General features: G+C 38.6%; 1 protein-coding gene across 2 annotated transcripts in view; it reads left to right on the forward strand.

Annotated features, from left to right (window-relative positions):
* The window catches only part of KIF13B (kinesin family member 13B), a 174,141-nt gene that overhangs the window by 89,607 nt on the left and 71,265 nt on the right, over positions 1–13,269 (forward strand). For both annotated transcript variants that reach the window (XM_081136639.1, XM_081136638.1), the window contains exons 14-19: positions 2,188–2,318; positions 5,938–6,024; positions 7,432–7,622; positions 8,450–8,660; positions 9,545–9,707; positions 12,344–12,490. In XM_081136639.1, the coding sequence (XP_080992765.1) occupies positions 2,188–2,318; positions 5,938–6,024; positions 7,432–7,622; positions 8,450–8,660; positions 9,545–9,707; positions 12,344–12,490 (930 nt within the window). The remainder of the gene's footprint in view (positions 1–2,187; positions 2,319–5,937; positions 6,025–7,431; positions 7,623–8,449; positions 8,661–9,544; positions 9,708–12,343; positions 12,491–13,269) is intronic.

The raw sequence follows: 13,269 nt of genomic DNA on the forward strand, positions 1-13,269 counted from the left end.
TGTGTTAAGTGCTTGGATTACAGTGTGGAGCAGGTATGACTGTTCTCTGCTCTCGTGGAGTTTCCATGCTAGCTCTGGAGGTGACAGAGGTATGTAATCTCTGACACGGTCAGAGCTATGTCAGGAACTAATGTGAGGGTGATGGGGTGGCTCTTTCAGTTTAGGGTACCCCTCTCTGAGGGTGTGTCATAAAAGCTGAGATAGAAATGATAAGAAACTATCAGCATCAAGATTAGGAGAAGAACATTTCAGACAGAAGAAACAGCCAGTGTACTCAAAGACCAGATAAAAGGCCAGTGTGGCTGGGTGTTTCTCCAGGAGAGGGAGAGTGGTAGGCGCTAACATAGGGCCAGGGGCAGGGGCAGGGGGCAGATCCCAGTGTTTTATAAGCCTGGTAAGAATTTGGACTTCATTAGACCTTCAAAGGGAAGCTACTAGAGAGTTTTGTTTTGTTTTTAAGTATATCTTTATTGATTTCAGAGAGAGGAAAGGAGAGGGAGAGAGAGAGATACAAACATCAATGATGAGAGAGTCATTGATCAAGCCCGCAACCTGGGCATGTGCCCTGACCGGGAATCGAACCCTGATCGCCTGGATCCTAGGTCGATGCTCAACCGCAGAGCCACGCCCGGCCGAGCGAGGGTTTTAAATAGGGGGATCACATGATCAGCTGCTGTGGTGGGAGTGGATGGGGTGGGGGGAGTAAAAGTGGAAAAATAGTAGGAAGCTCCAGTGTGCACCAGGCAAGAGACTAGGATGTAATAGTAGAGGTGGAGGAAAATGAGCTGATCCTTATGTTTTGGAGGGAGAGTCTGTAAGGATCTCCTGATTGACATGGGACTAGGGGTAGACTGATAAGGGATAGAGAGGACTTGAAGATAGCATTTAAGTTTTTTGGTTTACTATAACTAGGTGGTGGTAGCACCATTATTATTGGGGAAAGGAATAGAGGCATTGGGTCAGTGAGGGTTTAGGGGGGCGAGCAAAAAGTTCTCCTTTGGCCCTTTCACTTTGAAATGTCTAAACATTCAAATTATTCCAGGTAGGCAAGAAATAATGGTGACTAAGGCTAGGATAGTAGTAGTAAAGGTGGGAAAATAATGGAACCCTAGTCTGTAGTTCTTGGTGGTGATTTAATTTACAGACAGTATTTAAAGCTCATGGGACTGGATGAGATTGTCCTGGTCAGGAGTCAGCAACCAAGGCCAAATCTAGCTCCCTGCAGGTTTTATATGGCACAGGAGCTAAGAGTGGTTTTACATTGTTTAAATGGTTGGAAAAAAATCAAATGAATCTTAATATTTCGAGCACATGAAATTTATATGAAGTTCAAATTTAAGTGCTCATAAATAAAGTTTTATTGGAAATTAGCCACACTTACTCATTTGTATATTGTCTGGCTACTTTCACACTACGGGGCAGAGTTGAGTAGTTGCATGTGACTCATAAGCCTAAAATATTTAATATCTGACCCCTGACTTAGCTGTGTAGGAGAGTGGCCTAGGACACATCCAGGTCATGTCAACATTTAATAATGGATGGGCAGTCAACTGTTGAAGTTTAAAAGAGGAAGCTCAATTTTTATGTCAGTTTTTTCAGTAACTGCCAGAAAGTGAGGCTGGCGATTGGGGTGTAGAGAATTGAGTAATTGGGGTGGTCTATAGTAAAAAGAACAAATCTATCATATCTTTCATGAGGTTTAGGGAGACTCTGTGATTCATAAAATAATTGTAGTCTTTTCAAATTCCTTACATTTGAATAATGTTTTATCTTTGTAGTTGACTTATCTTGATTGAGACCAGGTAAGTGATGTGCAACTTAAGTACCTATAGTTTTCAGACCAGTATTTTTGGTTTACATTGGCACATGCATGGCTCATACTGTGAGAGTAGCATAAAATGTTTGGAAACAAGATTGCAAAGAAAAATAGTGATTATAGTGTAGACATTAATATAAAACTATAGTTTTCAGTTTAAAATGCTCAACTTAGTATATTATTCCTTAAAGGAAATAAAACTTGTAGAATGATTTTCAGAGAAAACCAGAAACCCCCCCCTGCTATTCCATTTGCTTTAAAACTCTCTTAGCCAAGGTAATGGATCAGTATAAGAGGGCTCAGAGTAGATGATTTCACTTTGTGTACATGTAAGAATACGGTATTAATCAGTGAATTTGATTCCTTCGTAGGAACATACATTGATAGGTTCGGCCAATTCCCAAGATATCCAACTGTGTGGAATGGGAATTCTTCCTGAACACTGTATTATAGACATCACGCCAGAAGGCCAGGTTATGCTGACTCCTCAGAAGAACACCAGGTATTGTACTTTAATTAGTGTTAATATGACAATAATTTTTAAGAGGAAGAAGGTACACTAGTTGCAGATGGTATATAGGACATTTATCATTGGTTTGCTTTTAAGTGCACTTAATGAAGATATCCAATTAGTTACCGAGTCCTTTATATTAACTTTTTAATATCTCTTAAACCCATTCCTTCCTTTCTGTATCTACTACCACGGTCTTATTTAAATGACGCCTTTATCACATCTTGACTGGAACCCCTGACAGCAACCTAATCTTTTTCCTGGTCTATGCACCGTACAGCCAGATGGCTTTCTACTTTTTTTAATACAAAATTCCCTGCATCCCTCCTTTTTTTCTCCTATTTTTCTCCCATTTTTCTCCTATTCCTCTATCTCTGCCATTTCTTAGGTCAGCTAACTCCTAACGCTCTGTCATTATCTACTTTGGGGAATTCCCTGTTTGGTCTAAATTCAGGGTCCCTACTGTGCATTCCCAGTGTACCGTATGTTTCCCATTATGGTAACCTGCTCTATTGCATTCTTATGGGCTGGTAATTCTTATACCCCATTGGACTGTGAGCTTCTTGAGGACAGGGACCTTTCTTTTTCATTATCCTAAGCATAAAACATAAGACTAGTAAAGAAGTGCTCAATAAGCGATGAATGAATGAAGAGGCATAACATCATTAAATTAAATGTCTGTCAGTGTGTTTCCTTAGTATGAAATGTTACCGCCCTCTTATATAACTGTCTGTAACTTATAGGAGATGGGTTAACTAACTTATGTTGATCTTCTGAATGTTGATCCATTTCATTATATGATATTAAAAATCAATATCATCACTAATTTCATCTCTAAAGTCTATACATTGGGAAGTTATCAAGCTCCTGGTGAAGGATACAAGTGAGAAAGAAAAAGAAAGCAGAAGCTGGCCTGGCCTGTCATTCCCAGCTCTGGGGCATGCTATTTTCCTATTAAACAGTGTCACAGACTGCAGCGTCAAGGCGAGGTCACTCTGCGGGTGTGGTGAAGTAAGACAAAGCAGGCCACATAGTAATTTTGTTTCATTGCAGACAAAAACCAAGGTCAGCATGCCACACATAACACCAAACACCTCCTCTTGGCTGACGTGAGCGACTCCTTCACTCATTACAACTTTATCCTCAGTCTAGTCTCCCCTCTGTAGATAAGATTCTTAAAAATGCCCCTCATAGAATTACTCCTGCTTTCTGACAGCCTCTGATGTGTAGAGAACCCCCACTTCCTTAGACCCTCCCCTGATCATCCAGCTAAAGCCCCAGTCCTACAGCATGTCCTCTCAGCACCCTCGCTGACCCCCAGCCTTCCTAAGGCGCGCCCTTTCCCTCTGCGTGAGGAATAACCCAGCTTGTTCAACCCCAGCAATATTCCTGTGGTCTTCGGTTGGAGAACATTGACACAAGTTTTCCAAAGCTCTCATTTTCCCTTGAAGGCTTGACCTTCACAGTTGGCAACAAGTCCTGTCAGTTGTTTTCCTCTAAGTGACAGGCTGGCTTTGTTTATTTTCAAGAAAATGTTTGCCAAGAGACCACTTGGTATATGCCTTTTGCCCTGACAGTCATCATACTTTGGGGTGCGTAACGCTGTGCTTTTTGTGTATGTCTCTTGAAATTTAAAAAGCTGTGTACTCAAGGGTCAAGATTTCATACAAGTCATAATTTTTACTGCTTTATCAGGACATTCACAAACAAAACACTTTATTATTATTATTTTTTAAAATTGATTTTAGAGCAAGAGGAAGAGGGGGGAGAGGGAGGGAGAGAGAAACGCAGATGTGAGAGGGAGACATGGATTGGTTTACTCCTGCATGGCCCTGCACGCCGATCAAACTCGCAACCCTCTGGTGCATGGGGCGATGCTCCAACCACCTGAACAACCCCGCCAGGGCAACAAAACGTTTTTTTTAGATTGTGAGTGTGTGGCAGTGAAGGATCCAGTGACTACTAGTCATGTTTGGTGCCATTGCATTGATCTGTACTAAAACACCAGCAGTTTTACTCATTGCCAATACAAGTGTCAACACAGTAAAAAACGGCAGGTTAGTGGTATAAAAATAGCTTTGTTCCCTGGGGACCCCACACAGAACGTACTTTGAGAACTGTTAATATATTCATGCTTTTATTTACTAATCATAGCTTTTTAAAATAAGTCTACATACGCCCTGGCTGGTATGCTCAGTTGGTTGGGTGTTGTCCCGGGCACTGAAGTGTTGCCGGTTCAGTTACCAGTCAGGGCACATGCCTGGGTTTCGGGCTGCATCCCTGGGAGGGGGCGTGCAGGGGGCAGCCGATCGATGTTGCTCTCACATCGATGTTTCTCTCTCTCTCTCTCCCCGCTCTTCCTTTCTCTCTGAAAATCAATAAATAAAAATCTTAAAAAAAAAGCCTACATATGTGTTTGCCTTAAATTCCTCATTGTACTTAAGGACTCTTTGTCATAAAGGCTAAAATCTGCTGACTTTAGTATGTCCCCTCTTGTCATAACTATATTTTTGAGCTTTGCTTTGAATAATCAGACTATAGGAGTATTGAGACCAGTTACTTACAGTGTTTAAAAAACCCACTGGGTAAGTGATATCTAGACAAAGAGTAAAATTTTGTGTATATGCATATATATAAAAATAACTAGCAGTATAATGCCAGGGAAGTGCTTTGGGAACTTAAAGAAACTAAGATACTATAGGCTGGAGTGATGAGCAGCCTTTCATGGGGAGTATAAACCACACTGGGCTTTGAGAGCTGAGTAAGACTTGGCGGGATAGAGAGGAGTGGGAACCCTATTCCAGTTTGTAGGATGAGAAAAACCTGGCTTTGGAGGAAGAGTCAGTCATGTTTAGTGGACAGAACATAAAAATTTTGTTTGTTTGTTTTTCTGGAGTTGAGAATTCTCTAGAAGAGGGAAAGGCGGAAATAAAGAGGGCTTCCTTTTGTTGGACCTTTAATGTCAAGTTAAAGAACTTCACCTTTACCTTATATCTAAGCAAATGAGTTATTTAGCAGGAGAGAGGCATGATGACACTGGTATTCCAGGAATAACAATTTCATAGCTGTATGCACAATTTTCTATTTACTTCCTGCCCTCTCCAAATTCTTCATTTAATGTCCTCCTACCCACCATTTCTTCTGTTGAACTCCATTGTCAAGATAAGAAGTCAGGTGGACTTGAAAAATCTGTGTATTGATAGGATATGCACATTTTTCTATGCTACGGTCAGTTACAGAAGAATTTAACATCACTCCCATTTCTTATTACTGATATCTGTAGCTCCTTCTAGAATCCCCTTGGCTGACCGGCTCTTTTTATCCATAAAGTTGGACATAGTTGTTTTAATTGTAATATATACTTCTACCATCTTCCCATTATTGGCTGTAATGTTATATAACAACTTTAGAACTTTGAAAAACAGAGGATAATTATTATACTTAGTACCATAAGCATTTTAGATAAATTAGCAAAGAAACAGATATCCATAATAAAATTTCACCAAGGGCAGGGTTTATTTTTGGGAACTGATTATTTTGTTTTTCCTGGTCCTGGAAAATTAAAAGAGAAAGGTGATAATCATTGTTTATGTGTTTGACCTCCCCACAGAACATTTGTGAATGGCTCTTCCGTGTCCAGTGCTATACAGCTGCACCATGGGGACAGGATATTATGGGGAAACAACCACTTCTTCAGGTATGATGTTATTCATGGCTCTGAAAGAAGGAAATTACTGAAGACTAGACTCTGAAATAGTTGAATGTATGTTGAAAAGTAAACATAACTCCATAAACATTATTTATATTTTAGTGTATAATATTTACTATATGTGTATTTATATACTGTATATAGGGTGGGGCACAAGTAGGTTTACTGTTGTTCTTATGGAAAACAATACAATAATTAATAAAGAATAATACAAGAATAAACTCTGTTTCGCATACTCACAACTGTAAACCTACTTTTGCCCACCCTGATCCATGTTTGTTCACTGTGTGGTTTGATCCCAAGGGACAATGAAGAACGATACACTCAGGAAAAATAGTTTACTTACACATTTTTTCCTTTTTATTTCTCGGTGGAAGATGATTGATTTGCTATCTGGTATAAAAATTCATTAATTTTTTTTTTTCTGACATGCTTATCTTTTTATTTGTTCAGTTTATTTTTTTATAGGAAAAGTGGTTTTAGTTTCCTTATTGATAAAATAAGGTTTGTATTACTTTTACCTGCAGGAGATGGCTAACTTGACTGTAGTGACTTAAATAGATAGTTTATTTCTTTGACAAAACAAGAAATCCAGAGGAAGATGATTGTTGGCATTGGCCTCAAAAATGTCATGGCAGAAGTCTTGTCATTGTCTAGAATTTCCCATGGTCTGACGATGGCCGCACCACTGCAGGGGTCTTCGAGTCCCCAGCTCCCTTCCACTTAGGTCTCATTTGCTCCAATTTGCCTCTTAGCTGGGAGGGAGGCTGAGAAAGAACGTGTCAGACCTGGGACTTCACACATTGTTCCTCATGTAAAATTGGTGTTGCGGTGGGGAGGAAAGGCGGCTGGGTATTGTATAAAGTTAAAATCCTGGTCTGTTTCTCTTCCTGTCATTGACCACTGTGCTTCAGATATCAAACTGACTTGACTTAGAGCTCATGGAGATCCTTTGCTTATAGGCCAGATGATATTTTGGTTATTGAAGAAAGGGTAGAGGGATACAAAGCGTGTGGAAAATGTCTTTGTTTTCTTTTCAAACTAAATCAGATGTAAATTGCTTGGCTTAGTATTCAAAGCCTTCATAGTTTGGGTTAAGGTGATCTTTTCAGCATTACCCCTCACAGCTTCCGCTGTACCCACTTTGTGCATCCCCATGTTGTTTCATTCATAACTCCCCCTAGCTTGTAACGGTCACGTGGCCTTGCCTCACACTCTCTGTTGTAATTATTTGTGCATACGTGCGTGTTTTATTTCTACTACTGGAATATAAACTGAGTACAATAATTGCCTTGTATTTACATGATATCCCCTTGGCATCTCGTAAATGCCAGTATTTAATGAATGAAATGGATATGTATATCTTTATTTAAAAAATAACCTTTTCCCCCTAAGATTGAATTTGCCTAAAAAGAAAAAGAAAGCAGATCGAGAGAATGAGGAACAGGATACCTCCGTGAAGACTGATGCCGGCTCTGAGCAGCTGGATGTAGACGGAGACTCCTCCAGCGAGGTGTCCAGTGAAATCAACTTCAACTATGAATACGCGCAGATGGAGGTCACCATGAAGGCCCTGGCTAATAATGGTGAGCAGATCTGTTGTGCATTTTAGAATCTTTTTTAAAATTAAAATTATTTTTTTATTTAAGTGTAGTTGGTATACAATCTTATATTGGTTATATTAGTGTCAGGTGTATGATATAGTGATTCGACATTTTTATACTTTACAGTATGCTCACCCCACTAAGTCTAGTAACCATCTGTCACCGTGTAAACTTATCACAATATTATTATTGTGATATATATATATATATATATATATATATATATATATATATATTCCCCTTCTCCTTTTCACCATCCCCCCCCCCCTTCTGGTAACCATCCCTTTGGTCTCGGTTTCTTTTAAAGTTGGTGGACCGTTAAAAATGTTTATGACTGAGATGCTGTAAATGTTAACAAACAAACCAAAAAAAAATCTTTAGGTTGTTCTCTGTACTCTATTCTTTCATGTGTTTGGTTTTAATTTATTATATTTATAAAAACTTGCATTCTTTCTGCGTTGATATACAAATCACTGTAAACTTTGTTCTCATTGATAGAATGTCTCAGGTTTGAAACTTGATTATCACTGACTCATTGCTGTAGCAGATTTCTGGAGCATTAACCATCCCTTAGGTTATGTGTGGAACATATAAAGAGACCTGCTATTTCTGTTTGGAAGATTGGCATAGATCTGACAGAACAGATAAGTAATTGGGAGTTAGGAAAGCTATGTTTATTCCAAACTCTCTTTAAAAATCTTATTTTTATTAGGATGACACACAACAATATAGAATAACATTTGAAGCATATTGGGTTGTATAGTTTATCTTTTGTTCATTACTTACCTTTTTATAAAAATTGTGTTTAGATCCAATGCAGTCAATATTGAACAGCCTAGAACAACAGCACGAAGAAGAAAAACGATCCGCATTAGAGCGCCAGAGGCTTATGTACGAGCATGAATTGGAGCAGCTACGAAGAAGGCTGTCCCCTGAGAAACAAAACTGTCGTAGCGTGGACAGGTTTTCGTTCCACTCCCCCAGCGCTCAGCAGCGACTGAAGCAGTGGGCCGAAGAGAGGTAGGTGGCGCCTGGGGCCTTTATTATCTGCGCAGCATAAGCTCATCACCTTTACCCCACCCAGGTAAGATACAGAGTGGAAACATCTAGACATTACTTTAGAGAGAATTACAGTAAAAGAGCGTAGTGCAGCTAAGAACCCTTTGGCATTATCTTTTTTTCATTTTTGAAAAAAATGGAAATTGTCAATTTGTATTGACTTAATTAAAGCTACCCGTGTCAGCTGCTGCCCTGTTTTTAATTTGTATGGCTTTTGGATGTGAATAAACAAGTATTTGTGCTTAGAAGTTACACTCTATCATTGTATTATACTTTAGGTTCTGGAGCTTGGGTAGATGCTTTTTAAAAAAAGGAAAAAAAAGAAAGGTGGTTATCTGGACTGATTAGCTCAGGTAGGTAAAGCATGGTGCTAATGAGATTCAGATTGCAAGTTTGAGCTCTGTACTGGCTAATTAGCATTGCACTAAAATGTCTTATCCATGGTTACAGACTGTACTTAACTAACCTCTTGCTATTCAAGGTTTGGTCTGCAGACAGGCAACATCTCTGTTACCTAGAGACTGATAGAAATAGAGCATTTCAGGCCCCACCCAGACCTACTGAGTCAGAATCTCCAGTTTGTCAAAATCCCCAGTTTATTTGTTACTGAGTCAAGTTCTCAAGCACTGCCCTAATCTAGGGCCTGTTTGTTACACGAGTATGTGCCAGTGCTTATTACGTAGCCCAGATACGATCATGTGCATGGTCAGTGTTGGCAATATATTCCCTGTGTGTGAAAGACGGTTGTAAAGCTTGGTTGGCAGTGTGGCATTAATTTATCATGTACTGTATGATATTCTGATGTGCTGCTTGGTTATCTCCCCCCCCCCCATTTTTCTTAAAAGAGAAGCGACACTGAATAACAGCCTGATGAGGCTGAGGGAACAAATTGTTAAAGCCAATCTGCTGGTGAGAGAAGCTAATTACATTGCAGAAGAACTGGATAAAAGAACAGAGTATAAAGTAACCCTACAGATTCTGGCCTCCAGCCTCGATGCCAACAGGAAGGTGAGGTTGCCATTAATGGAAATAAGAGATGTCATTGCGAGAAGCTGCTTTATATGTCTCCAGTGTTTATCTAAACATCAGTGGGTTAGGCTCATCCCCATCTGTACCCTCCACAGTCCAGATCTTTTTATACTTGTCCTCCGCTCTCAAGTAGAATTTACTTCCTTTTAACTCTCTGCCTTTGTGCATGTATGTCCATCGTCCACTGGGAATATCCTCTCCACTCTCTCACTCAGATCTACCAATTTATTTCACTCAACTCCTTTTCTTCAAATTTGTTTAAATTATTTATGAGAAGTCTTTTCTGATGAGTTTTCCCAAAGTGTTTTCCCCCCCTTTATTCTGTTACCACTCTACAATCCCCCTTCCCTACCCCCCCTGCCAAGTTAGGTTTTTATTTTACTTAAACCATGTTATTTTCTACTTGCTAATAGATTGCTCTGAAAAACTGTTCATCAGTTATTTCATGTGTGTATTCAAGATCACAAATCTCTTTTTTTGTATGATATAATAAATTTAATAAAATGTAGGGGGAAAGTCTCAGCAAAATATTCTATTTTTGCCATTCAGTAACAACTCTTTCCCACCCTGTAGTGTTTGACTTGAAAAAACAGAACTGTGGATATTTTTCCCCCATAAGCATGAATGTAGCCCTTTTCTGTGTGTTCTGGTTTGGGCTTTGCTGGAAGGAGCAACCCTGCCTTAGGCAACCAGGTTAACCCTTAGAAGTGACTGAAGTTACTTTAGGCATCTCTCTCCTCCCAGACACTAAATCATCTCATAGTGTGTTTATGGGGGCTTTTTTTTTTTTTTTTTTTTGCTGATAGAGATGATGCACATTGCTAAAGGTGAAACAGCCATTATTAACAGATGGCTACTAATCCTTTCTATTATTTATTTAATAGGTTAGTAATTTCAGATTTCAGCCAGAGAGAGGAGCTGGCCAAGGAAGTGTTTCTTGAGATTGTCTCCGTAACTCAGGCTGGGTCTTGCACGGTTTTTTTTTTTTATCCAACAAGCCTTTTTTTTTTTGGTACCTCAAAACTCTTATTTCATTTAATGTCCTGTCCATGCTGTGAATGCTGTTTTTTTCTGGTCCTTACTCCTGGCCTTGTACTCACCCCTTTCTGGCGATTTTTGGTAAGGGGCAGAAATTTCTTTTTCTTTTTTCTAATCTCCATCGTAGTTATTTGCAGGAGGACCACGCCATGGTGCTGCAGCAGGTTGCTCATTGCTATTTAGTCCCGGTTCTGGTATTGTCTCCCTGAAAAGCTACTCCCCACAGATCACCAGTGAGATTTTTGTATTCATTCCCTAGTTGGGCCGAATATTAAGGTGAAGGGGCCTTTACCAAAGGCAAGAGAATGGTGATTTTTGACCTTCAGAATTCTAAATTCTGTCTCATTATGCAAATTTGTGTGTGTGTGTGTATGTGTTTTATTAATTATAGACAAGATATTAAGCATCATTGATGTATTTTACCATTTTCCAAAGTTCTAAGTAGACATTTGAGAACAGTTGATAAATTTATCTAGTAAATCTAAATTGATTACAAAACTGATAGATACATCTCTCTGGAAGAGATACACAGGGAAATTTTTATTTTTTATTTAGTTGTTTTTAAAAGTTTAAATATTTTTCTACATTAAAAACACATATCTTTTATAAGCTGTAAAAACTTGAACAAATGCTTTTTTTTTTAGGTGAAATTCACATAACATAAAATTAACCATTTCAAAGTGAACAATTTAGTGGCATTTAGTACATTCACAATGCTGTGCAACCAGCACCTCTATCTAGTTCTATACTGTTTTTAAGTATATATATATATATATATATATATTTAAATTGATTTCAGAGAGAGGAAGAGAGAGGGGGAGAGAGAAATAGAAACATCAATGAGAGAGAGTCTTTGATCAGCTGCCTCCTGCACAGCCCCTGCTGGGGATTGAGCCTGAAACCCGGGCATGTGCCCTGACTGGGAATCAAACCTTAATCTCCTGGATAATAGGTCGATGCTCAACTGCTGAGCCACAGCAGCTGGGTTAGTTCTATACTGTTTTAATTAATTTTAAATTCAAACTATGTATATTTAGAAATTGGTATCATTTGTTGCCTACAAATGGGTAAAGTATCCTATTTAGGATACTTTTTAGTTTACTCTTGTAAACATTTTATGTTTTGTACCACATCAAGATGCTACCCATTCAGAAAAATTTAAACTTGGAAGGTAAAAGAGAGTTTCTCAACCACCCATCCCAGAAAACATTCCCCTGCCATGCAATACTCACGACTCTCTTTCTACCCACTGATATTCTGTGGTCATAAGATGACCCAAAGAAAACATTTTTGACTTTCCATTAAACATGGTCTTGTGTTTTGTGTTTTAAATTTCAATTTATATCCAATTGCAATGAAAATTTAGATTTATATTTAAATTTTGGTTCCGCCTGGATATAAAGGCATTATATTAAGCCTGTGGGGTTTCTGGGAAGCTTGGCAATGAACAGAATAAAGAATGAGAGCAGTTTCGGTTTTGGGTGACAGCATTCGCCTGGTGGGTACCGAATGTGCAGGGTTGACTTCCGTGACAGCTGTCTTTGTGTTTCACTTAGTCTCTCTCACCGTCTTTGCAGCGAGGCTCTCTCCTTAGTGAACCTGCGATCCAGGTGCGAAGAAAAGGAAGAGGAAAGCAGATTTGGTCCTTGGAAAAGTTGGACAACAGGTTGTTGGATATGAGAGACCTTTATCAGGAGTGGAAAGAGTGTGAAGAAGATAACCCAGTGAGTTATTTGAGAAAAATCACTTAACTCATACTCTTGGAAGGAGCCAAGCCTTTCGGAATGAGCCTACCCACCTTTGGGAAAAATTGTTCATTTTTCCAAAATAGTAATCCTGTTTCTAGGATATTTATTTTAATATCTAAGTTGTTTAGCTAATCAAGAATTTTAATAACCCACTTTTCTGGCATCTTCTTTTGTTCTTTTCCTCATTTTGTATTCTCTGGATTTCTAGTAGAATTTACTGTATTTCATTCTTACTTCTGTTGGCGTTACATGCTCCTGTCTCCTGTATAGGACTGTGAGTTTATTTAGGATAGATATACCTATTCTCGGTCTTCTCATTTCTCAACACATTTACCCCTGTAGGTAATAAACCTACAATACCTATTCTGTTAATTGAACATCAGTGATACCTTAATATTTATACTATTAGGAACATATTTTGAAGGTGTCTTTGAAGGTGCCATAGGTCTGGACTCTGGTACTCTCCCTTCAAGTTGCTGGTTTTCTCTTTTAGGCCAGCTGTGTATGTGTACATATTTAAAATGGAAAGATGTATTGTGTATTTTTTACATATTTTCAAGTTTAATTCCTTAGCCTCTTGTTTTTTAAAAGTGTTTATTTTTCCAAATTGTCATCAATATAAATGAATTCTTACAGTTAGGTGACATTTTTTCTTAAACCATATTTTTAATTTTCTTGTATATTTCTCCCCTATTTCAATGTAGAAATAAAACAACATTAATAACAAATACAAAAAAAGCAAACCACTCTCCTAT

Source organism: Miniopterus schreibersii (genome assembly GCF_964146895.1).
Source record: "Miniopterus schreibersii genome assembly, chromosome: 4".
Lineage (NCBI taxonomy): Eukaryota > Metazoa > Chordata > Mammalia > Chiroptera > Miniopteridae > Miniopterus > Miniopterus schreibersii.